Here is a 26689-nt window from a genome sequence, read left to right as displayed (position 1 = left end):
CTATTGCTCCATTAGAACGAGATTATCATGATGTAAAGAAGATAGATACAAATATTAAATGTTGTGTTGTTCCACATTTATGTAATTGTATTCATGTATTTGATTGAGATGACACAAAAATACAGAAATAACATTAAATAAAGAAGGGCAGGAGTTGTTCTTAAAGAGGAAAAGTGACCAGGTTTTGATACTATTTTATTCCTCCTACTCCCATAACAATTTAGTAGTAGTTTTTTTTTTTTAATCCATCATACGGTTCCAGAGTTATTTTTTATGTAGTGCATCCAATATGCTTATGTTTCATGGTCTTTACTATTACATTGCCAGGAAGGTTATTATGCAGAGCAGTCTAAAGATTTGCACCCAGGCAATCCTGGGAGTGACGCCATGTTGTAAAGACCATAAAAGTTGCCATATTGGACTCACTAACTATAAACCGGTCCATATCAGTCCATATGGAGGATTTATAAAAATAAAAAATAGATAAAACTGGAATAAGGGGAGCAGCAAGAGCAAAACTGGCCACTTTTGACCTGGTGACAGGTTGACTTCAACTAAGTTAATAAAACTTAAAAGTAGCAGCAAATGTTATTTAAAAAAAAAAAAAAAACAACGACTTTTTTGTTACCTTGATTCCTACGCAAATAGTCTGGCAATGGCCCCAATTTTTATTTACAAGGAGCCAACACTTGACCCATTAGGCCAGTTGTAGCTTCGGTGGCCGCGTGTTGACCTGCTGCCACCATGGCTCCCATAGCTGAGCAGTGATGACAATAGTTTGGCATGTGATTGCAGATGTTACTAGCCACCTTGTATGCTAGACTGACTGGAAAGAAAAGGAATTACTTGGGCCCATCAGGCGATATGTTAGTGAGGGTCCACTTTACATCTGTACAAGACTTGTGCATGTCTGCATTGAAACCCATTTGATCATTGCACACAGAGGACATAACCTAAAAGTCCCATAAAAATAGACTCCAGGTGGGCTCAAGTCAGCTCCTAGTGGGAATACTGGACCTCTGAACTGTGGCCCAACATCATATTTGTGAGGCAAAATTAGAAAAATCGCCAACAGGGCCCAATAGTATTGGATTTTTTACGTATATGGTCCACAAGGACTTTCTGGACCCCCCATAGGCTCCAGGGCGTAGGTTGCGATTTCAACCTCTGCACCCACGCTAGTTAGGTGCCTGTCTTTGTGAAAATTGGAGGATCCTCTGCAACCCTGACCGGACATCCCCCAATGCAGTCATAGCCAATTGTTCACCGCCACTAAAACTTGTTTTTTGGGTCATGTTATGGTTTTATCCTTCTTACCGTGTTATAACAGAAAAGGCATTGGGTTTGTTAGTTAGAGCCTCCTGGAGCCCCGGACCTTCTGCCTTTACACGTGAAGGGAAACATCCCTCTGTCACTCCAACTTTAAAAGGACTTCTCGGAACAGGTTCTTCATCGTAGGTCACCTCCACCGTATGGGCGCCTAAGGAGCAGAACATTATAAAGATTAGCAATATGGTGGCCAAGGTCAATTTTATACTAGAGGGCAAAAAATAGATCTTTGACTGCACTTCCCAAATCATTTTCCTGTATTGGTTTCCTATTTCATAGACATATTACTTCAGCGACCACAAAAGAGAAATGGGATTAAAACATATTGTGGTTTGGGGTTACTGCACCACCAGAAAAACAAACAGAAACTCCTTTTTTTCTGTTTGTACTGCCCTAAAGCAGCTGGTGAGTAATCAGATACGGTGTGTGTATACATTACATTTTTTCTCCATGATGTTAGTCGTCGCTGACGCTAGAGGCTGTTAAGCTGCAAATCTATGATCTACGCACTGGATCTAAAACGTTATTGCGAAGATACAAACACTGCCCAAAGTAAAATAGCAACCTGAAATCTGACGCTATCATTTTTTTTCTTGATTGATTTCTGCTCAGGTTGTTGCTTTTTGATCTTGTGAAATTCCAGATCAGATGGATTTTGGACTCTCGGATGTCAGATTAAAGCTAAATTTTATTGGATTACCGATGTATTTATATTTTGCAATACAAGTGTACCAAAAATATTCTTGTGTATAAAACGACATAGGACACTTGGCCCCCTTAAAACATAAAACACATAGAGCAGGAAGGCACAGGTGGCACAATGCAGTGGAGTCATGGTGCCGCCTGCACAAGGATGCCGATATCTTATAAGTCACGGGTCGACAACAGGACGGAGAGTCGTGGGGTCTATGGTCTCTGCTCTACCACAGGATCCAGTTGTATCATCTTTGATACGGTTTATAGTGGTGCTCATCTGGAGATCCAGGGACACCTGGCCAGAAATCTGGGCATGTGCATGAGGCGCCCCTGAGGGTTCGGTCGCCACAGAGGTACTGTACCTCACCCAGAGGTGTGGTGTCTCCCTTCTCTCAGGTAAGAAGGGAGTGCTGCACGGGACCCCAACACCTACATCCAACACTACACTACCCCAGGCCAGCCGGAGGGGCAAGACGCAATGTAGTTTTCTGCTGAGCCCTGACCCTGGCTGGGGTGGGGGGGGAACGCAAAGGTAGGGGGAACCAGTAGTGGGTGTGGGTGGAGGAAGTAGTTTAGGGGAGCACTCATACAGTAGATATATAAAAGGTAGACATCTTAAAAAACAAGTGGTTGTTGAGTAGGGACAGTTCAGAGGAACAGTCTGGGAGCAGAGGCTCCGTAGGAGCTCTGCTCCACTACAAGGGCCTAGGACAGAGGCCCAGGAGGGGAGCAGGGAGTAAGCTCCGTTATGCAGAAGGGATCCTAGGGGAGGTACGGCGAGTGCAGGCGGCACCCATACACCCCGAACCTGCCAAGTGTCAGGAGGATCGAGGCCGCAAGAAGGGGACCGGCCCCTGGCCCAGTCGTGCAGCTTCAGGCCTCGGCTGGAAAAACCGGAGGCTTCTGTAGCCAGAAGCTAAACGCCCCCACTTCAATCCAAGTAAGGTCAAGCAGGTCTGTGCAACTTCGACGGACAGGGGGGACCTCGCAGCACCCGAACAAGATTCACAGTGGGAAGCGCAGGGCAGGAGGGAGTAAGACCCAGCGTGAAGTCGGTCTAGAGTGGCACATAAGAAAGTGGGGTTCTGCCGAGCTGCCTGAGGAAGGACTGGACCCCTGCCCGGTGAATGCAGTGCGACGCGGGAGGCTTGCACCAGTACAGTGCACCTGTGGACTGTCTAAGAACTGTGAGTAAATCTTGGATGACAGCACTGTACTGCCTCCGTTCCTTTCTTTCGCCGGCGCCATTTCCCTCCCTGCACTACAACGCCCAGCGCACCTCCATTTATCAACACTGCCCTGAGGCCTGCTCCACCTGTGGGGAGCCGTTCCATCTCAAGCTGCCCTAACACCTGCCTCAGAGGACTGTCGCAGCGCTGGTGATCCTCACCAGACACCACAGGTGGCGTCACGACAAATCCCCTATAAATATCCCGGTTTTGCACTGACCACCCTGGGTCACGGACCGGGCCAGACACCGTGATCTCCCCCAAAATCAGCCATAAGGCTCGGCTGCCGAGTACCCCAAGGCTCTGGGGGCGAGTCAGATCTTGGCGTCACGAACAGGATGCGTGACCAGCCCATTATCAGTGGGTATTGTGTGCCTAAGGACAGTTTTACTACATTGAATGTGGCGCCCGCCCCAGAAGAACGGGCGCCATTACGTGCGTACTAAAGGACAACAAAATGGAACCTCCCATCGTGGGCCGGGTCCCAGAATGGCGCCAAAAGCACACCCTACCCCTTGCAACAGTGACTGTCCGCATAGATGTGTCCGTCAAGGCAGGGAGGCCGTCACAGGGAGTGACCGACAGCAGATCGCCATGGGACCGCCCTCAAAAGAAGAGAGGAGGCGGAGAGAAAGAATGGAGACAGGGTGTGGTCTCAACCCATCTAGCGAGGCCAAGATGGAAGGAAGCAAGAGTCCAGCCTCCGCCTCTGGCCTGCCACAGCATCCAGTCACCCCCCTCACCATAGAGGGAGAAGTGGAGAAGTTGTCCCCGGAGGACGTGGAGTTCCTCGAGAGCGAGGTCCTCGAGCTGGGCCAACAGGTGGAGCAAGCCCAGCAGGCAGCAGTCGCCAGATGGAAAAGCGAGCTGCTGGAAAAAAGTTAGCGGCACGACCAAAAGTGAAACAAGATGCCAGCAGCCGCCCACCAGCCCCGGCGGAGCTCGCGGAGATCCAGGAGGCCATATGAGGTACAGGAGCAGGTAGGAGAGAATCCCCAGTCCCGGGCGCTGCCAGCGCCGACCTGCTCCTGGGTCTCCTTCCCCAGCCCTCGCCATATGCTGCCGTGCCCTGGCTAGAACAGTTGTGTAGCCTGGAACCTCCACCCCCAGGCGCAGAACCAGAGAACCCCTCCCACCAAGAGCCTTCCCGGAACCTCCACCTCCGAGCGCTGCACCGGAGAATCACCTATATAGTGTCCTTCCGGAACCTCTGATCCTGGACGCTGAAGCTGCGGGCCTACTACTGGGAGCCCTCCCGCCACCGGTACTAGAGTGGCTCTACGGCGCCCGGTCTTTGACTGGTCCACCCGCTTTGATGACCAGCAGCCGTGCCCGCTCCTTCCAATACCAGCGCCCCCGGTTGCCAGTCCCGGCGGGGAAGAGTTATGCTGGAACAACCGGTGGGGGGGGGGGGGACCTGATGGGGTTCTCCCAGGAAACAGAGTCCACCGCCCGACAGAGGAAGGAGTTCTGCAAGCGGGAGCTCAAGCAGTTAGAAAAAGAGCGGCGTGCCCGGCAAGCACGCAGTGAGTGCCTGGAGGCCCGTGACCAGGCCGCCAAGGCGCAAGTCCGCCAGGTGGAGACAGCACACCCCAGCCCCCGCGAAGAGGGCCTCATCGTTAAGTTCAATTTAAAGGCTGGGTGGGGCTTCATCTGCAGTCCCGAATTTAACAGGGACATATTCGTCAACCGGCGGGATGTGGAGCCCGAGTTGGAGAAGGCCATCCCGACCGGAACCTGTATCCGGGAGATCGTGTCACGTTCACCCGGCACCATGGTGAGCGTGGCTGGTATGTCCTGCAAGTGTACCATGCCAACAAGGACGCACCGCTACAGGAAGTCCCTCGTGAACCGGCTGGGTCAGGGAAAAATGAGGAATACCCCAGGAGGGGTCCCCAGTACTAGGTGTAGTATTGGGACTGAACATAAATGTATATAATCACCCGTCCGGGTGCTGTGTTGAGCATTGCAGTTGTTTTAGTATATGTTTAATTAAGTACTCGTCAGGGTAAAAAGACAGTAGGGAATAGGACGGTGATCTCTCTAAAAACTTTCCCATGTAAATAAGTTGCACTTCTTCAGGTGCCTCCTATTGGTTTTATACTTGAAACGTAGTACCTCAGAACAAAAACCAGTTTGGCGTGGCTGAAAGATGAGGACCAGTGTCTGGATCGTCTATGCCCTGCAGCCACGACCAGGGCCTACGTTGAGGGTTTGCGGACGGATCCCTCATGCTGCTACTGTTGCACCCTGGTGCAGGAACTCTCTTGAAAAGTGTTTTATAGGAATAAGTGCTCTTACAATATTCCATAATGTAACGTTTAAAGTGATGTGCCTCCCATAAAGGGAAAACTGTTTTATAATCTTATATGCGGATGCATCTTAAAAATTTTGCATGTCATTTTATGCCATGTTTTGCTTTGTTCCAGCCCGCGGACGTGCTGTGTTTTACCGGGGGGGAATGTGACGCCCCTGAGGGTTCGGTCACCACAGAGGTACTGCACCACACCCAGAGGTGTGGTGTCTCCCTTCTCTCAGGTAAGGAGGGAGTGCTGCATGGGACCCCAACACCTACATCCAACACTACACTACCCCAGGCCAGCCGGAGGGGCATGACGCAATGTAGTTTTCTGCTGAGCCCTGACCCTGGCTGTGGTGGGGGGAACCCAAAGGTAGGAGGGAACCGGTAGTGCGTGTGGGTGGAGGAAGTAGTTTAGGGGAGCACTCTTACAGTAGATATATAAAAGGTAGACATCTTAAAAAACAAGTGGTTGTTGAGTAGGGACAGTTCAGAGGAACAGTCTGGGAGCAAAGGCTCCGTAGGAGCTCTGCTCCACTACAAGGGCCTAAGACAGAGGCCCAGGAGGGGAGCAGGGAGTAAGCTCCGTTATGCAGAAGGGATCCTAGGGGGGTACGGCGAGTGCAGGCGGCACCCGTACACCCTGAACCTGCCAAGTGTCAGGAGGATGTAGGCCACAAGAAGGGGACCGGCCCCTGGCCCAGTCGTGCAGCTTCAGGCCTCAGCTGGAAAAACCAGAGGCTTCTGGCTTCTACAGCTAGAAGCCAAACCCCCCCCCCCTTCAATCCAAGTAAGGTCAAGCAGGTCTGTGCAACTCCGACGGACAGAGGGGACCTCAGAGCACCTGAACAGGATTCACAGTGGGAAGCGCAGGGCAGGAGGGAGTAAGACCCAGCGTGAAGTCGGTCTAGAGTGGCACATAAGAAAGTGGGGTTCTGCCAGGTACACCCGAGCTGCCTGAGAAAGGACTGGACCCCTGCCCAGTGAACGCAGTGCGACGCGGGAGGCTTGCACCAGTACAGTGCACCTGTGGACTGTCTAAGAACTGTGAGTAAATCTTGGATGACAGCACTGTACTGCCTCCGTTCCTTTCTTTCGCCGGCGCCATTTCCCTCCCTGCACTACAACGCCCAGCGCACCTCCATTTATCAACACTGCCCTGAGGCCTGCTCCACCTGTGGGGAGCCGTTCCATCTCAAGCTGCCCTTATACCTGCCTCAGAGGACTATCGCAGCGCTGGTGATCCTCACCAGACACCACAGGTGGCGTCACGACAAATCCCCTATAAATATCCTCTTTTCACACTGACCGCCCTGGGTCACGGACCGGGCCAGCCACCGTGATCTCCCCCAACAGCAACCATAAGGCCCGGCTGCCGAGCACCCCACGGCCCTGGGGGCGAGTCATGCACCCACTCCTTCCCCTCCCTCCAACAATTTTTTTCTGCTGCCAACTTCTTTGGGGCCAAAAGAATTCAGAAAATACATTTTTTTTTTTTTTAAATAGCACCCCTGAAAATGTTGTGTGGCGCCCTGCTGCGCGCATTGGTGCCACAGAACCCAGAAGGGTGCATGGATGGACTCCACAAGAGGCCCTCACTACATTCACACACCTCCCCCCTACCACCTCAGACCAGCAGAGGGAGCCTGTTAGGGATATATATATGGAGGGTGGAGGCAGGCAGTTTAGAGTTTAGTGTGCTCAGTGAGAGAGTAGCACGCAGGCTGCTGTGCTTAGGCGAGCCAAGGCCTACAGCACGTGTGAAGGCCTAGTGAGGGTCCTGAGTGGGCCGAAGGCGAGAGGAGAAGAAATAAGTAGCTAGGGGGCAGAGGAGAATACCAGGCTCACCCCAAGATATATACCAGACATTGGGTCTGCGCCTACAGAGACCCTTTACACCCAGTAGGAACCACCGGAACCCCTGGAGGACTACAGGTCCCAGGTTCACCAAACGCTGATTACAGTACCAGGGCTAGGAGTCACGGAGGCCCCAGCAACCAGGGAGAGTGATCTCCAAGAGCAGGCCCTACCACCAGGTCAGCAGGTCCAAAGAGAGACAGTAACCAAGCTAGGCCTAGTTCCAGGCAGGCCAGAAGCTTAACGAGTAGAGCCACGGATCAGGAGGCCCTATACCCGCTCACTGGGGAGAGTCCAAAAGTGCGCCCTTCGTAAGGAGTACCCTGGACCGTGCCGGCATCATCACCAGTAAAGGTACTGAAGCTTACCCCCGTGTGAGTGTCCGTCTTTCCTCTGGGACCGTCCTGCCGTCTCTCCCCCGCATCCAACATCTACCCCTACACTGCCCTGGAGCTAGCTCTACCTGTGGAGAGCCACACTATCCCTGCTGCCGTAACACCAGCTCCAGAGGACTGCTCCGCAGCGGCGGCACCCTTTTGCCGCATTCCACAAGTGGCGTCACGAACTTTCCAAATCCCCTATAAATTTCCCTTTTTACTGACCGCCCTGGGTCATGGACCAGGCCAGCCACCGTGATATTCCCCATACCGGCATCCATAGACCCGGCACCGGGTACCCCCCAGCCCAGGGGGAGCGTCAGTTGCACCCAGGGCAATCGCTGCTGTGGCTTTCGTTCCCCCACGCTACGCCACTGCCTCATCTTTAAGACTGTTCAGTTTTATGATATTATTAATTATGGCAATGCATCTCTACAAACACTAAGAGTGAACCTTAACAAAATGAGTTTGGCCAAATATGCCAACCAGATTTAATACAATTTTGAAAATGCTGAAATTGGTGTAAATATTGCCCAAATGTTTAAGATAATTTTCCTGCTATTATTTCTCTTTTTTTATGCAAGCTTGGACTGGCCCACAGGAGAACAGGAGAATCCTCCAGTGGGCCCCCTCTTATATGACAGTACTTGACACAATATTCTTGAATCGCTATGTACAGACAATGGCAGCATCTTATTCATTTAACAATCTACCCAATTCTTTGTTATATACATTTGTGATTGAGGATAATGTCACATCTTTATGTTGGGCCCTGGAGTTGGTTACTGGTGGGCCCTTGGCATCCTAGTCTGACACAGATTATGGTACTATTCTGCTTGTGGTTAACCACAGTCATATTTTACTGCCCTGATAGTTGTAAGAGAAAAATATTGGTGCTTATCCCATATTTTACCTTTTTCAAAAGGAGTGTATGCCACCTCATAAGTGCCATCATTGTTATCTTTAACCAGGCAATCTGTGGAAGAACCGGATGGGTTTGAGATCTTGGTTTTGATGTGATTTCCACCAGTTCGAGTCAGAGGTCGGGCATCAACAGTAAAATTGGTTGTAGCTTCCCTAAATACACCTGTGTAATGAGATAAATTCATAGAATATGCTTAATCTTCTAAATTGTTGCAACAAAAAAAATGCTGAACCACAACATATGTTGCATTGTATTGTCTTACCATCCCCTTCCACTCCAGGTCCAAACACTTTGACTTTACTAGTATCCACGGAAGGATCAACCTTAACCCTAGCAGGAAACTTTGGCACTTGTTCTCCTCCATATTTCATAGACAATGTGTACATGCCAGCAAACATTGGAACATAGGTGATTGCATGGGTGTCATCACTGTTATCCTGGATGTAGACTTCCGCTTTGGAGCCAGAATCAGACACTGCTTCCATTGTGAGTACCCCAGGTCCTGCTTGTGAACAGTCCACGTGAATCAAGCCAGCCTCCCCTACTTTACCATGATCCAATCCAGGACCAGTGGCAATGACTTTAGTTGGATCAAAGGGCATTTCAACGTCAGCTTGGAATGGAGACCCTGGAATATGAGTCTCTTCGAAGAGAATGTTCACAAAGTACTCTCCTGCTGTAGTTGGCAGATAGGAAACAGAGCAGGTGCCATCACCATTATCAGAACATTCAATTTTGGCTTCACAAGGTCCTTCAACTGTTAAGCCCAGACCTCCAGTGCCTGCTCCTTTAGTGTCAATCGTAAACTCAGCCGGCTTCCCAACAAGGCCTCCTTTCAGGCCTGGTCCATAAGCTTTAACCTAGGGTAAAAAAGCAATTTAGAAACATTTTTTTTCTTCCAAAGTAGCATATCAAGAAGTTACTAGAGACTAGTAAAAGACTCCAGGTTACCTTTGTGGGATCAGGTGGTAAGGTGGCTTCCACATTGTATGGACTTCCAGGCACTGGGTTTCCGTCGTAGTTCACCTCCACATTGTACACACCTTCCTCCTTGGGGATATATTTTACGGAGCTGCATTCTTTGCCGGTAACAGGCTCCACCAAACAAGGAACATATTTTTTGTTGGGACTAGTAATTTTCACATCTACTTTACCTTGGCCACCAGCACCCTTTGTGTCCACAGTAAACTCTTGGTCCTTCCCAACTTCAACTCCTGCAGAAAGAAAGGTATAGCCCCTTTAATAAGATGTTAACTCAACATCCGCAAATAATTTTATGCTGGAACCAAGTGCATATAAATAATTATTCTAAAAATTTTCTTACTACTATCAAGTCCATTGATCTTTATTTTGCTCAGGTCCAAAGGAGCAGCAACCCCCACGGAGAAAGGACTTTTAGGAATGGGATCTCCTCCATAATTTACATCTACTTTCATCTTGCCCTAGAAAACAAAAGTAGTTAATATTATATAATTTTGGGTATTTATTGCATCTTAATCTTAAGATTTTTTAGCAAAAAAAAAAAATATTAGGACGTATATGCAAACTTGTGACATGAAGCAGGCGAAGGGATGAGATCTGATCTTCATTCGTCAAGCTTAGGCTAGGTTCAGATTTGTCCTGTGCTCTCGGCTGAGCAATGCGTTCGGGTTCCTGTCTAAAAAACCCCCCCACTCCCCAAAATAAAAAAAAGGGATTCAGACAGAACTACACACTACAATGAGGCAGAAGGAGTCACTTTACCCCTGTTCCGGCAGTGTTCTTTTCCCCAAAAAACGAATATAAGTAAAACCATACACACTACTAGAAATATTTGACAATTTTATTTTGACCGGGTAACCCCCAACAATAGATTGTAAATATAACTTTTTATCTAGTAGGACTTCACTGTAAACTCTACTACTACTTTCGCCAACATGACTAAAAATAAGTATTAAAATCCCTTCTCGCGAAGAGTGTTTCTAGATGAATCTTAAGACGGTAATCTCGTTTCTGGTCTGAAGAAACAAACATTTTAAGAACAGCCATAACGTTTATTTTCAGAATCACATCAGCCAGGCTCGTAGACAACAGCAGCCCACAAACTGGATTTCTTAGAGTCCTCTTACAAATTGTTGGCACAGGCACAACACAGCGAGCTTGTTTTGTTCGCTTTGGCGCACGTGCTACATGTTCTATGAATGTCCTCATTGCTGCCAAGGAGCTGGAATATATACACAGCTCAAACAACTCAATTGTAACTTGCCAGATACATTTTCCAGTCATCGCTCTCCAGCTAAATGTGTTCTGTATAAAAGAAAAAAAAAAGGAAAAAGAAGAAGAAGAAGAAAAAAAAAAAGAGCAGACACCTCTGTAATTGAGTCATAATTAAGAGGAACACTGAACTGTGAGAATATATTGCCGCCACGTCACGGGTTATTAAAAAGAACCACAACATTTGCACAAGTGTTGAGTTATCTGCATTGATTTTGCTTACTTTTTTTGGGGAGGTGGTAGGAGAACGGAGTTAAAGCAGATCTGAAACCAAGTTTCCCAATGAAAATTATATACTTTATTAAAGATTTCCCAGTGCAAGCTATGTACTTTATAGAGCTCTTAAACCTCATGAAGCTGATGTACTTACTTTAACAACTCATGTCAGAATAGCTTCATATTGCTGATTTTCAACTGAACTTTTTCGGAGTCCAGACAAAGTGAGTCTAAATGTATTCAGTCTCCTCCTATCCAACTTGTGAGCTGCAGCTTGTACTGAGTAGGGTGAGGTCTGAGCTGCAGCAGGAAGGAGGGACACTGAGGAACTTTCAATCAAGGTAGGGGGGCAGAGATTTAGCAGCAGCCAGGAAGGAGAGACATTAAGGAGCTGTCAAACAGGCTGGGTGGATGGAGATTGAGCTTAAACTTGATAAAACGATTGTACAGCCATTATTATATGGATTTATAAATGGCAATAAGATAGCCATTTACTAAAGTGTGAAGCTTTGTATTGTGAAATTTAGTAACCGGTCCGCTTTAAACGAGCAGGGACTCAATCTATTATGTTATAGACTTGTAGCTCCTGAAAACCTTCAACCTTTGTAGTCTACTAGGTTGACATTTGCGGATTGCATGCGCTAAATGCGACCTATCATTTCATTCATCCAAAGGGGCTTTATCGTTGAGCGATGTAAACCATATCCAATGCTTAAAATTTGAAGCCTGAAAATCAAGATATCCATACCAAGCCTTAGGTTCACCCATTTCCGACCAACACAGATCTACTGAAGTCTAACCAGAAGAATAAAAGATACAAGCCTTCAAAAACCGAAAGAGCCTTCCCTAGGGTCAATGATCAAGAAGCTCGAGAATCGTAATCACACTAGACTAGATGTAAGATTTTAGAAGAAATGACAATAATAAGAATGAAAGTAGAAAGAATTTTGATGTATTTGTCTTAAGATTCCTTTAGTCTAATAAATTAAGAGGAGAGAGTCCCATGATGCGATTTACAGAGATGACTGATCGTGTGCGACACTCAAGTTCATCCTACAGCGCGGTCAATGACTCTAGTACGACGTACTGTCACATCGCTTTCTCGTTAAGACAAATCACACTACAAGTCTTACTGCTCAAGTATTCTCTAGTTTGTATAGACTTGGAAATGCAGTCATGAAAAAAGAAATGTATAGAAAAGTTTCTAAAGAATTATTTATTTCTCAACAGAAAAAAAAAGATGAAAACTTTTAAAAACACAAGACAAATAGTTAAAACAAAATAAAAATAATTCAAAGAAATATTACAAGCTCATATGAGGATATCCAAATGGTTCCACAAACTTTACACAGTAGGACTTTATGATCTATCTAGAGTAGTAGGACAAAAAAAAAAAAAAAGCATGGAGTTTCATTCTTTTTTTTTTTTATAAATCAGTTTCAAAAGGAGTTTGGTCAGTTTGCCAGAGAAAAACAAAAAATTTTTCCTATTTGGAATTTTGTGAAAAACGGACAGTACCCGGATGGCATCAGAGTACTTTTCGATTTTTTTCTCCGACTTGCATTGTTGATTTTCATCCGACATTTGAATTAATATCAGATATGTCTCAGATCACTCAGTCCACAGATCTATGAATGGCCCCATTCACTATTAGGCCTCATTTAGACGTCCAATTTTTGCGTACGAGTGCCATCTGTGGTTTTCAGAGATAGTACTCGTACCTGTGATAGTCTATGAGACCCATTCACATGTCGGAGATCAAAACCTGTCAATGCAAGTCTATGGGTCTGTGAAAATAAATCGGACATCCGAGTGCGGACAGATTTTCACGGACTGACAGAATGGAGGAGGTGGAGAAACGTTTTTCTTTCGTAAGAGAAACTGATGACACTCCGACCACATTCTAATAATATGATCCCAAAAAAAACAAAACAAAAAATAAAACGACCCCATTTTGTCATACATGAAAAAGTTGGACCTCTGAATGAGGCCTTATAGGAACGAACGCTATCCATGAAAAACAGAGAGCACTCGTACACAAAAACCGAAGTGTGAATGAGTCGTAACCGAGTACTTATTTTTATCGCCTAAATTCCTGTCCTATTGGGGCATATAGGTTTTATAGGGATTTGGTCCTTGCTTGAGACTTGTCAATATGTAATACTACATTATACATTAAGGCAACCGTGAAATGCATGTCCACACATGAGGAGAGCTAATGGCCGAGGGTTAGAAAAGCAGGATAATCAACTAATCACTATGTTGACTACCAGTAACAAAAGGGGTTGTTCTAATAAGAACAAAAAAGCATTCAAACAATTGGGTTGAGTAGAAAACACTGCCAGCGCCTCATGGTCCATGTAGACGAACTGATATAATCTGCAAACTAAGAACACTTGTTCCCAAATATCAACCCATGTAAATGTGCCGGCTATCACCGTTTATGCCGGCACAAAATGCATCATCGTAAATCATCATAAACAGAGGATGTGCTGCAAATAACATTATGCCGTATGTTCGCATTGACTTGTATAAACAGGCACCAATCAAGTTCTTCATAGTTCATCGGCACTCATTAAGGGGCCAAAATTGACCCATCTAAATGGACCAAAACGTAGTTGTGCTACATTGTAATATTGGATCTAAAAAAGAGCAAGTTTTTGAAGCTTTATTGGAGTTTCACTACTTAAAGAACAACTGTGGGTACAGGTAGAGAAATCACCCAATTTAAGCAGAAGCAGCTAGTGTGGTGTTCTCAGTGATCTATAGTCTACTTTTAATTGCTAAAAAGCTTCATTATTAGTGATGATAGAGTAGGTTTCATTATCTCTTTCGGTGAGCACGCTCGGGTGCTCGCCGAGTATTTTGGCGTGCTCGGAATTTCTTTTAATGTCGCCGTGCCTGCAAGTGTCATGGCTGTTAGATAGCCGTGACACATGCAGAGATTGATTGTTTGTCAGGCAATCTCTGCATGTGTCACACCTGTCTTACAGCCATGACACTCGCAGGCGCGGCGACATTAAAAGAAATGCCAAGCACGTCAAAATACTCGGCGAGCACCCAGTGCGTGCTTACCGAAAGAGTTAATGAAACCTACTCGTTCATCACTAATCATTATGCATTACAAAAAGGAATGATAAAAAAGTACAAAAGAAAAAAGAAAAAAAGATACAATGTAAATAACTACATTTATGGGTAATATTGAAACTAAATGCATCAGAATTCCGATTTGCACCAAACTGAAGAACAGGTCTTACACCAGATTTGTTATGCATTTTTGATGTGGCTAGAAAAGGAGACCTTGCTTAAAAGGTGCCAAAGATTATGCAAATTCTGGCACAAAATATTGGTCTAAAGTAAGCCAACCAAGAGATGTCCTACAGGCGAGATAAGTGTTCTACAAGTCCAGAAAGATGCGACCTTGTGTAGTATAAGGCTATGTGCCCACGTTGCATTTATGAAGCAGAAAATTTCTGCTTCATTTCTGCAAGTCCTCTCCCGGAAAAACGCATGCGGAATTCCGCACGCGTTTATCGCGCGTTTATCACGCGTTTTCCACATGCGGAATTGCCTTGCGTTTTTATGCATTGGACAAAGGCAATTCTGCTTGCGGAAACGCAAAATTAATTGACATGCTGCGGATTTTTGAACGCAGCATAAACGCTGCGGAAAAATCCGCAGCATGTGCATAGAACTTGCGGAATCCCATTGGGGACCATGGGGTGCGGGTTACCAAGCGTTTTACAAGCGTTTCCGCTGCGGAAATTCCGCATCAAAAACGCTTGAAAAACGCTACGTGGGCACACAGCCTCATAGTGCTCCTGGTTGAATTTTATGCTAGGTTGAAGCCATGGTCTCCAAAAAATCAGACAATTTAGAAAAAGTAATAATCATTTTTTGGAAAGTTAGGTGCTATAGCTGACGCGCCCCTGGGCCTGTGTCGCGCTGCGTTGCGCACGCGGGAGCTTACCCGGAGCCGGATCTCTTGAGGGTTGTAGTCTCGTGGCGGTGATCCGGTCCGTGCCCAGGGAGTCAGACTAAGTGGCGCTGTATTAGCGGTAGATGTTGGACGACTACGCCACCCGTTGAGTACAGCTAAGGAGCTGCCGCTGCAGGGCAGACCGCTGAGTCCGGTGGTAGGATTGTGCAGCGTGATAGTATAACCCCCAACGGGAGGGGTATGGCCTCAGGGCAGCCGACGTGGATGATGGGGGTAGCAGGAACCACTCAGAGACGGTACGGTGTAGTTCAGGGTCTTTACTGGTGACAACGATAGACCCTCCCGGAGTACTGGCTAGCGATCGGGGCCTGGTCAGTCCTTGAGCAGATGGGATCTCCCCTGGCCAGGCGGAGTTGTAGGCCTCCCAAACTGACTATACTCTTCTGGCTACCTTGCTAGAAGCGGGTATAAGTAGCCCACGTCCCTGAGTGTACCGTGTGGTGCTCACCCGTATGGCCGGTGACTCGGGGCCTTCTAGTAGCTTCCGCTCCACGACGGCGGTGCTGGTCCCACGCGTGTGACCGTGCCTTCGGGTTTCTGGGCCAGAGGACCTGCAATCCCCTGCCTGACGGATTCTGCTGCTGGGTAGGAGTTAGTCCCCACAGCCTCGGACTCCGGGTCCGGTAAGAAATCTTCTCAGTCAGGGCGAGCTCTGCAGCTGCCAGCCCCTGACTCCTTGTAACACTGCTCCCACAGAGCTCCTGTTGTTTCTTCCCATAGCTGCTTCTCTTCTCTGTCTCTACTTCTGGCATGGCCCAGGAGCTGGGCCCAGCCGGAGCCACAGCTCCCTGTCAGCCCTCCTGGCTGAACTCTCCCTCTGAACTCTCTAACCCTGCCTCAGCCCCAGGTTTATATAGGGGAAGTCCTTCCCCTCCCAGGACTGGGCAGGAGGTGTGGCATGCATAGGATTCCTGACCAAGAGACCTCCCACCTGCTCTCAGACATAACATTGCATTACTGTGGAAACCAGACCCCTGGGGTGCCACATAGCAAAGCTCCGTTAGACACTATACATTCACAGTACATTGCTCATTGTGAATACCTGTTGAACTGGAGTGTATCGGACGGTATGGGAGTAATCGTAGTTATCGATAATTTCAAAATCTTTCACGGCGTCTTCTGGAGCGGGTCCATTGAACTTGACCTCAACAGGGGCTTTTCCGGCACCTTTGGTAAAGACTGTGAAGTGTGTGGGCTTTCCATTTTCGACTCCTTAAAAAATAGATATACGGTATAAAGTTTAACACGAGAGCTATAAATTGTTTGACATAATCCAATGTTAACACATGAGTGGCATCCGTGATTGGAGCCGAGGTTCTGTAAGGAATATATCCTTTTTTTTCTAAATCAGTTAAAATCTATTCTTACGATCAAATCAGCTGACTAAATCCTATATACATACCAGACTTAAGCCCAGGCCCTTCAGCCTTCACTTTGCTGGCATCATGTGAGGGGTCAACCTTAATTCTGAATGGACTAGAAGGGATTTCCTATTAAGGAGAAAAAAAAAAAAACATTAAAAATCTCATTACTCGGAAATGATCATCATTATACACATCATCATATTAAAAAAAAATATCATCGATATACAAGTCCATTAGTTGTCTTAACCACTGTATTCCACTTTTCCTACCGGAGTGTGATTTTAGGTGAAAAAAAGGCCAATAATCTCCCAGATGTCAAATCTAAATAGTGGAAATATGATATTATCGAGGAGATCAATTTTGGCCACCAGAGGACTTAAGCGGTAAGTAGATGACTTAAGAGACCGTAGAGGTTGAGGTCGTATGAATATTAAGCTTTATAAGTTCATTGCCTAAGAAATAAAGTTAGCTACAACTTTTACACATCATTTATAAGGTTACGTGGAGACTTTTGGTTGCCATTGGGTTGCAGTAAAAATAATGTCATGATGCAACCTTGTTTCCTTGCAGGCTGCCAAGTTCTTGTGACAACTGCAAAAAGTCCAACCCAGTTGGGGTATTTGCTACGGTCAGAGGGTCATCCATGACCTTGTTTTTTTTCTTTTTTGCATTTTTACCATGACGTTAGTATTTACCATGACCAAAACAAAACAAGTGTTGCCCAATCCAGAAAGCCACCTTCCACCTCCCATATTAAATGGGACTATACACCTAGGTGTCATGTCTTCATCTTTAAAATGGCCACTGCAGAGGTCATGGAAAGCACTCAAACAGCTTCAGCTGCCTGAATCTCTGCTACGGGATAGACCTAGCACTGTTGTGATTGGTGCTGGTCCATACCACTCTAATGCAAATAAAGGCAACGTGCTGTGGTTCAGACTTTGCACATCCCTCCCCATGCTATGCTTTTACAGCAACCATTTTGGAGGTGAGGACGAGGCACAAATTTTTAGAGATGTAGGCTTCTAGCAGCAGAATGAGAACAATTTTAGAATAATTAGAAATGTATAGCCACATGAAATATAGGGGATAGAGAGTCCCTTTAAGAAAGAATTATTTGTACATTAAAAGGGATTGTCCACTCCTCAGACAACCCCTTCTCAATTCATATCGTTTCCCTTTTGTAAAATAATAACACCTATACTGCTCTCCAATGCTGGCACCATTCCAGTAGTGTCGGTAGAGGCTCTCCCAGGGATTGCATGACATTATTATGTCATGCGATCCCTGTGGCCAATCAGTGCTGGCTTCACTCTTCCTGCCTTTGGACAAATCACATACAGTGACAGATGCTGCTCTTACTTTCTACAGATTTGTGACATACATCCAAAGGCAGGGACAGTAAAACCAGCGCTTACTAGCCACAGGGATCACGTGACATTATGTAATGCAATTCCTGGGAATCCAGTGCTGACACCACTGGAATAGTTATTATTTGACAAGGGGGAAACATAGAAATTGAAGGGATTGACCAAGTAGTGAACAAGTCCTTTAAGGAAGTTATATTCGATTTGAAAAAAAAAAAAACTTCATTCCAAAACAAAAGTTCAACTCTCTTTGTTGGACCATGTCGTTTTTTGCAGCCCATCCTCAGTCACTCGAATGGGCCTGGGCTCCAAGACCAAAAATGGCTGGTGGACAAATGTGATTTTCTTTCTGTATAAAAAGCAGGCTTTTTACTTTTTTCAACCCTTAAAAATTTCCTTTTAATTGAGGACAGAACAAATACCAGAAGCCAGGCTGCCAATGGAACTAGAAATGTTGTTACCTCTACACCATATATTTGTATTTTTCATTAATATTAATTACAGTTTTTATTATCCTAGTGCTGTTAAAAAAAGAAATGAGCAGATTCCAGGAATGATATGTCGTAAAGTCTACAAAAATCGCCCACCCCTGCAGCAACTGCCGTATTAAACGATAAAGTTCGAAAACAGTCTTCAAATTTTGTGACATGCCAAGATAAATTTTTGCATTTCTTTCTAAGAAATGATCAAACACACAACAATATTGTTCTTGGCTTTTGAAAAACCTTAAGTATATTTTCAGCTCTAAATGGCATAAACTTGTGGAAGAACATTTCTATATTCCATAGCAACATTATTCACTCACCTCTCCAGCAAAGAGAACTTTAATGGTGTACCGACCAGCGCCAGGGGGCATATATTTAACGGTAAAGGTGTCATTTGCATTAGGGATGATATCAAAATCAATGTCCTCTTCTTCCTCGCTTATCACACGGGCATCGCATTTAATTCCAACGCTTACATCACCTGAGAAAACAGGAAAAAGTTCATGCAAATGAGAAACTTAATAGTCCTTTTCATATTTTCTACATTTCGATGTCACAAAAGGGAAATAAATCAATATATTAAATTAAATTGTTTGCTCTTTGTAGGTAATAAAAAAATATATATAGGGAAATAACAGTGACACCAACCAGTGAAATAATTTCAAATATGGGAGTGGGGTTTTTTTATTATTATTTTTATATATTTTTGAAATTTAAAAGGGATTAACAGAAAAGTAAAAAACAAAATTAGCAAAATACAAAAGGAAGCTGTGAGAGATCTGACCACCTACGATCTGGACTTTCCATAAGCAACTAGGTCAGATGTGAAAACCATAACTTATGAAGTAGGTCCTAAGAAAAATCAGTTACCTTCCCCGGCCTCTGTACAGTCCACTGTGAAGTGTGTTGGCTCATTTGCCTTCAGACCAGTCTTCTCCACACCTGGACCAAAGACTTTCACATTTTGTGGGTGACTACCTTGTCCAATAGTCACCTAAGTGAAAAACAGATAAAAAGTTGTTTCTAGTGCACTAGCAGAGAGAATCAGTAGATCCACCACCTATAAATTTGGCTGTTTTGTTTGTGCCCCTACCACAAGTCTCAGCTGACACCACCCTGGTGGTCAGTAAGGCTGTAAAGTGGCTTTACACATTAAATCGCTGTCACCTGAATTATCCCTCAGACAGGGAAGCTCGGCTGAGCTCTCCTATGTTGTCCATGAAAAAGCTGCTGCCAGAATCATATAGCAGCAGCTTTTCTGCCCATCAAACAAAGATAAGACACTTGGAATTCCAACCGCCCGATCCTTCTGTCCCCTGACATAATTGGTTGACGGCCAATTGGGTGGCCCCAATGCTCATTAGATGGTCGGCGGATTGGCGGGTTGCTGACTTATCTAATGTGTATGCAGCCCTTTTATTGCTTTGTAGCAATACTGCAGGGGTTTTGAAGTATTACACAACGTACACTGAAGTTATTAGCTCGCCTATGCAATGTATGGACATGCCAGGGTCCTACAGAGAAAAGCCCCTCATTGTAATAGCCCCTGGCTCTGCCTGAGAGTGAAATAGAGTACAAGGAGGGCACATCAAAAGTTCCCTTAGCCAAGATACTTGTTGTTCAGTATAGGAAAACTATTTTTATTTACCCTATAAGAAAGTTAATATGGAGGGGGTCCCTCCGATCAGGATCTCTCAAACAGAATGGAGAGGAGTTAGAAAAAGGGTCTCTCGTTCCGGAGGATCTGTCAACCCATTAAATTTAAATGGGATTGTTAGGGAACACCAAATGGTGTGTTATCCTCTTAATTGTCTGCGGCCAAATTGGATACAGGATGTACAATGTTAAATTTCCCCTATAGTGGCACTACACAAAAACTGAACACTTACCACCAAGTTTCTGATCATCGGGGCCCCAGTAATTGGGAAAATTTGCGATCAGTTTAATCTAACAAGTAAGTAGCGCTAAACTATGTTTCCACATTTTTATACATTGTAGGAATTTATAGAAAACAATAAAAATATGTCAGTAACAGATCCTGAAAAAGGCTGAGCGCTGTTTGCAGAGTTGAAGGCAGAAATTCTAGTTTATTTTTATTTAATCTAATCTTATTTTATTTTGGCATTTTGTAGGAACTGCAGTTTTGTTTCTGATGCACAAGCACAAGTAGAGAAGGATGAAGTGGACATCGAGGAATAGAATATCAATATATAAATCCAATAAAAGCAAGAAAATCATTTTCATTGGTAAAATAAAAAAGGATATAACAAAAAAACTTACCCTGAAGGGGCTGCTGGGTACACTCGCACCACCCCAAGTGACAGCAATAGTATGTTTAATGGGCTTTACGGGATTGTACGAGCAGACATACGTGCCGTCTGGTTTAGACCTTGTGTTGATATCCACGGGACTGCCTTCAACATCCTGGGAAAAAATAAATAATAAAATCTCCTGTATGAGTGGAAATGAGTCAGAACATATGTTTTTATTTGCCAGAGTCGGGGTCATGTATGCCTCAGCATCTATGTATGAATGTTCGTCGCTAAGTCTTGAGTTTTATAGTTTCATCACTTTATTTTCCTTAGAAAAAAAAAGGACAAGCTCAGCAGATATTGCGTTGGTGCGTAATGTGCAGTCATTCCAGGAGAAAGCTGCCAAGTGGAGTCATTTGGTTTGATGGAAAGAAGTTCAGCCTGTCTGGGATTGTGTGGTCGCCAAGAGAAGCTCAGCGAGACCCCACAGTCTGAGGAGCACAGTGAGCCATTATACCCAGGAGGTCTCCACCAGAGGTCAATTCATCAGCCTGGAATTCCTTAAACTCCAGTCTTTATCCCCTTTTCCAGAGCTTATATTTTTATTGCGCTCGTCTTATTTTTAGAGAGTTACCTGGGCAAAAATTTTTAAAGTTGCCATCCCAGCATCTTTTGGATCGATGTAAAATTCTGCAGGATTGTTAACAATACATCCAGTTTTCTCCAGCCCGGGACCGTATGCTTTAACCTGCAAAATAAAAGCAATAATGTAAATGTAATGTTAAAATTTACAAATTACAATTGCAAATTCTGGTAAAAATGCCAATCCCATGGCAGAAGCCCAATGGACCCCAAAATAGTAAATGGGGTGTGTCAGGTACCAGTGGTATCCGACATGTCAGGGGATCCAGCATTTCTTGTCGTTCTGCTCCTATGATGGATCTGAATTTCTCATTTACCTCTGGTAAAAGGTGGATGACAACCACCACCAAGTATAAAATTGCAACTTTGACAGGGCTTGGCCCAATTTTTCTAGGGAAAAACAGAAAAATTTCCTCAAATTTTAAGGAATTCTGTCCACTTAAAATAGAATTTTATGGAATATAGATCCTATAAAAAAAAATTTCTATGCGTTTGCCTGATTTATTTCACCATTGAGGCCACAGTTTGGCGTTTCAAGAGGTTTTCGGTCAATTTATCAACTATACAAATTTACTCCTGATCTCCCCTGGAATCATTTTATGGACACCTGATTTTTTTTTGTGCAAATTTTGCAACATTCATACAGAACATGTGATTTTTTTGTACCAAAAAAGGTGCAATTAAAAAGGTAAAAAAATATATAAATAAGGATGTTTGGTTTTGAGCAAAATTCATGAACCACCTGCGCCATTTTTAAGAATTTGGTGCAAAAATCAAAAGACAAAAAAAGAAAAGGGACTTTAAAAAAAAAAAAAAAAAAAAAAAAAATGAAAATGGTTAATGTGGCCTCAGTATTTTAATCACTACCAACATTCTACAGAATCTGAAGTTAAATTAAGGATGCTAGTTAGCGTGCTCGGGGCACTCTGGGAATGGCAAAGTGGCTCAGTCCACCGTTTCGCCCACAGGTTTTACATGTGCTCACCTCTTCACTTGTGACTCAGGAAAAAATAAAAAAATTCCTAGAAAATAAGTCTTTAAAGGGAGTCTATCAAACTGATCGCAGGCTTTGTTCTGCAGAAACTGAAGGGTGCACCCTAGGTGTAGACAAGTGGCTCCGTGCACCATTCCGCCCACTTGTTTTGCATGTCCCCACCTTCCTTATGATTGAAAGCTTTTACTTGCCTGTGATTTCTCTCCAGATAATGCTTGCTTCAGGTAAGCCATCGCTGTCAATCAAAAGTAAGGGAGGGGGTGACATGCAAAACAGCAGGCGGAATGGTGCACTATGCCTCTTGGCAACACCCAGGGTGCACCCTTCAGCTTCTGCAGAACAGAGGCAGCGATCAAATCGACAAACTCCCCTTAAAGACCTATTTCTTCCTCAGCATAAGGGAATCTCTACTATGAATGTTTGAATTAAATTATTCATAGATTACAAGGTAGCTGACAATTTAATGCTTCACTGGAAACCTACATTTGGCATAAGTATTGAGTTACAGACGGAGCAGTCCGTGTTCTAGTCGGGACCGTTCCAAAACATTTCCTGTCTCGGAGGTGAGCTTAGCAGCATGTTGCTCAGTTAGCCGTACGTGTCAGATTTGTAATATACAACGTGAAGATTTTTATGAAAAACATTCCTATCCTCCCCCCCCACAGGCGCAGGTGACATCACACGTGGAAAACTTGAACAAGCCTATAACTTCATTACAAATGCATAGACGTTGGCTTACAAGTCAGACCACAGCTCAACAGATGTTACTCCTAGAGAGGCTTTGCTCATGGAGACATCAATAAACGTTCATACACGGCTTTACTAATCTCCCTATAGGAAATTCCCTATAGGAACGTGAGTGCCAACTCCGCTGGAATGGCGCCGGCACGGGAGTGGAGTAAAAGCTTTTTTTGTTTTATCGCCGCTAAATATTTAGATCAAGAAGGGGTTGTCCTAGTAGTGGACAACCCCTTTAATCATATGAAAATCATGAAAAAATGGAAACTACAGTTTCAAAACATCTCGATTTAGTTATGAGTATGAGCATCACGTGTAGAAATCCTCGCACTTACTGCCTTGGCTTCTATCAATGAGGTTATTAAAGACAACCTGTCAGCACAATTTTGTAATATAAGGTGAAGACATTGCTGTAATGGGGCTGATTGTATTTCTTCACCAATGGTACCAAATTAATTTGGGTTTCTTCTTTAATCATTTGAAGTTTTCTGCTAATCAGATTTCGGTGCACAGGGGCGGGACTGGGCACTGGGTCTTCTCCATGTCTGTGATTCCCCGGCACTACTTCTGCCACTGGTCTTTTAATGACAGGTCACTGCTGAGATTTCAATCAGAGGAGGCCAGTCATTCAGAGACCAGAGGCAGTGGAGGGGTCGGGAAATCACAGACAGGGAGGAGAAGCCCCAGTGCACAGTCCGGTCCCTGTGCACCGAAATCTAATTAGCAGAAAACTTCAAATGGTGATTACAGAAGAACCACAAAGCAGATTTCTTCACCAAAGGTACCAATTTATTCAGTATTACAGCACCACTACAGCCATGTCTTTACGTTACAAAATCATGCTGACAGGTTCTCTTTAATTGTTGCCTGAGGAATGTTGTGCCGTGCTGAATACACTTGGGTAAATCTTCAAGATCAGCAGCTGGCAGCTTCCTTTGCAATTGCCAACCAATGACGTCCCAGATGGGATAGATGGGAAACAAGTCCGGAGACGCTGCAGGCCCTGGTAGTACGTTTAGGACATGCAGGCTGCTCACAGTAGCATTAGCAACATGTGGTCGAGTTGAAAAACGGCTCTTGGGGCACTTTGGAGAAAAGGCTGTATAAAGTATATAAATATACTTTTAAAGATATTTTCTCTCCTTTAGCACTTGGTACAATACCCACTTGTAATATAAAAAGAGTAACAAGTGCTTTTTTATGTAATGATCCAATTGAGTTACTGCCTTACAGCCTAAAGTACATTTACATATACCAACAATACAGAAAGGAAGCAGGAACAGACAAGGAGCACATTCCAAAAGGAAGTAAGCGCCTTAAAATAAATACATTATATAAAAGACGTCAGAGAAATGGGCTTTGGGCCATAAGAAATGAATGTGCAATTGTAACACCGTGTTCTCTGTTCACCAAAAACTTTGATATTGAAAAGTACAAAAAAACTGCTTACCTTATCTGGGTTAAAATCCCCAGATGCAGGCTGGATGTAGGCCATGTATGGACTATTCTTGATGTCTTCATCATCACACATGATGTGAACAGCATATTCACCTGGTTCCTTTGGCCAGTACTTGACATCGCAAGATCCATCACTCTGATCATCACACTCTATCTTTGCTTGAGAGGGACCCTCAATAGCAAAACCTGCAGAATATCAAGAAAAAAAAAAATCAAGATCTGAAATTAGCTAGAAGTGGAGAAAAAAAAATGTCCTCTGTTCGTGATTTTTAGATAACTTGTCCAGAAAAAAATAAAAAATGAATTTGCAACCCTGGACCTAAAACATCAAGGATTAAGAAATAAAAAAAACCTATGGCAATAAAAAAAACATTAAGGGTAAACACATCAGCCCCAGATAGTTAGAGGCTGATGTGTTTTTTTTTGGGTATGGTGCCAACAAAAAATAAATGTACACCATGCAGTAGACTTCACTGTGGCCAATGGTGGATGCATGCATAAGTATGGATATACAGAGCCATATCCTGGACATTGTTGGGATCCACGCTTTCAGGTAGGCCTTAGGTACCGTTCACACAGGCAATGCGGTTTGGTCCAAACATGCAGTTTTATTGCTTTCATAAAACAGCCTCTTCTGGGCACAAAGGTATAACAGCAAATAAACCATTCATTCAGCGGGCGCCTTTATGCCAGTGTGGGTTCACCCGAACGGATTACAGTCCTTTCTACTGGAGCAAACTTTACACAAAGAAGAGGTATGGTCCTACCAGTCATGGTATCCCTTTCAGCCTGAGCTACAGTACCAAACAGAAGTGTTCAACTTCATGCACAGTTCACACTGAACAAGCTGCAGCTTCCACACGTTATTCTGCAGTTCCAACTCACAGACTGCTCAGCTTTCCTAGCTGACCTGGGCAGTCTCCATTCAGAGAGAGACCCTGGCTTATCTCTCTCCCAGCTACAGCTCACATTTTTACTGGTCACTCACCAGCTTCAACCAACACGCTTCACTCTGCTCAATATCCAGCAGACTGACAAGGTGAACCCATTTCATGGCTCCAAATCAAAGCTAGTCAGGTAAATTTAATTAAGACCTGCTGTGCTAGGATTTAACCCAGTCTTAACTGGATTTGCTACAATGTATGGCCAATAACAAGATGTGAATAGTAGTAATAGTATTCAAACACGTGTGGCCATGATAAAAAGTGGTGTAATAAAATAATAAACTTTCCAATTCATTCCAAAACATTTGCTGACAGTCACAGAAAAACTTTCCATAGTCTTTAGAACACAAAAATGTAGTTTGGCAAATCTGTGTATGTTTTTATTAAAAGTTGTGGAACACAATTAGATTAAAAAAAAAAGAAGGCTTTGTGACTTGCTAAGGAATCCTTGATGGATTACATTGTCGTTACGTTAAGTATCCTGAAGTACTCTGGCTTAAAGCATAAATCTCCCAGTTTGGTTTTCATCAATTTAGCGAACATGAAAAGCTGTGGAATTTGTTGGCAGGACGCACAAATAGCCAACAGTTTCAGTTTTGTCTAAACATAAAATATTATGTATATAAAGGGTTTGTGCATTTTCTACTTTGAAGGACTTGGGCTTCATAAAAGGGGTCCAGGGAAACTATTTACAGTTCTTAAAATCATTGAATGTCTGAAAGACTAAAATATTATATGTTGTATTAATTTCAGTTCTGCTAACTGATAAAAAAAATAAATAGTTAAAGGGGGCAGGGCCAAAAGGGGTTGGCTTAGTAGGCAGCCACATAGGGTACCATTGAGGTTCCCAATTTATTGCAACAGCGAACTGGCGATAGTTGTGTCAGTAACTCATAAATGGCCTCACACTGTGCAATAGGCACCTACTGTATCTAATCGGTGCTTGCCAGTATTATATGAGAGGTGCGGGATGGAGTGCTGGTAGACCCCAATGCAGATAGGTTATAAGATTTTCATCTGGGCCCTGCATTGGTCACGTGGAATGGGATGAAAACAGAGGGACAATGGGTGTGTATGACATTATCAGGATCAAAAAACAAAATGTCCATTCGACAATCATGGACCAAAGGTGGTGAGGCATTTTCAGAAATCTTAATCTTGGGTTCCAAGAGAATTTGTCTCATCGTAGAGCTAAAGCCAAGAGCACAGTAGTTAAAAGGGCTGTCCTGGCTTGGGGTACAAAGTCTGCAGTCACTGGGCATAA

General features: G+C 44.4%; 1 protein-coding gene across 4 annotated transcripts in view; it reads right to left on the bottom strand.

Moving 5' to 3' along the window:
* The window catches only part of FLNB (filamin B), a 243583-nt gene that overhangs the window by 51794 nt on the left and 165100 nt on the right, over positions 1-26689 (bottom strand). For all 4 annotated transcript variants that reach the window (XM_073644626.1, XM_073644627.1, XM_073644628.1 and 1 more), the window contains exons 12-23: positions 24474-24667; positions 21284-21397; positions 20678-20821; positions 19268-19391; positions 18718-18878; positions 16584-16671; positions 16224-16393; positions 10037-10154; positions 9664-9926; positions 8975-9572; positions 8701-8874; positions 1318-1480 (exon numbers count right to left, since the gene is read on the bottom strand). In XM_073644626.1, coding sequence (XP_073500727.1) covers positions 1318-1480; positions 8701-8874; positions 8975-9572; positions 9664-9926; positions 10037-10154; positions 16224-16393; positions 16584-16671; positions 18718-18878; positions 19268-19391; positions 20678-20821; positions 21284-21397; positions 24474-24667 — 2311 coding nt within the window. The remainder of the gene's footprint in view (positions 1-1317; positions 1481-8700; positions 8875-8974; positions 9573-9663; positions 9927-10036; positions 10155-16223; positions 16394-16583; positions 16672-18717; positions 18879-19267; positions 19392-20677; positions 20822-21283; positions 21398-24473; positions 24668-26689) is intronic.

This window comes from Phyllobates terribilis, unplaced genomic scaffold (genome assembly GCF_046119375.1).
Source record: "Phyllobates terribilis strain yellow unplaced genomic scaffold, ASM4611937v1 Scaffold_8__6_contigs__length_399053987, whole genome shotgun sequence".
NCBI lineage: Eukaryota > Metazoa > Chordata > Amphibia > Anura > Dendrobatidae > Phyllobates > Phyllobates terribilis.
This window is presented reverse-complemented; position numbering and strand designations above follow the sequence as displayed.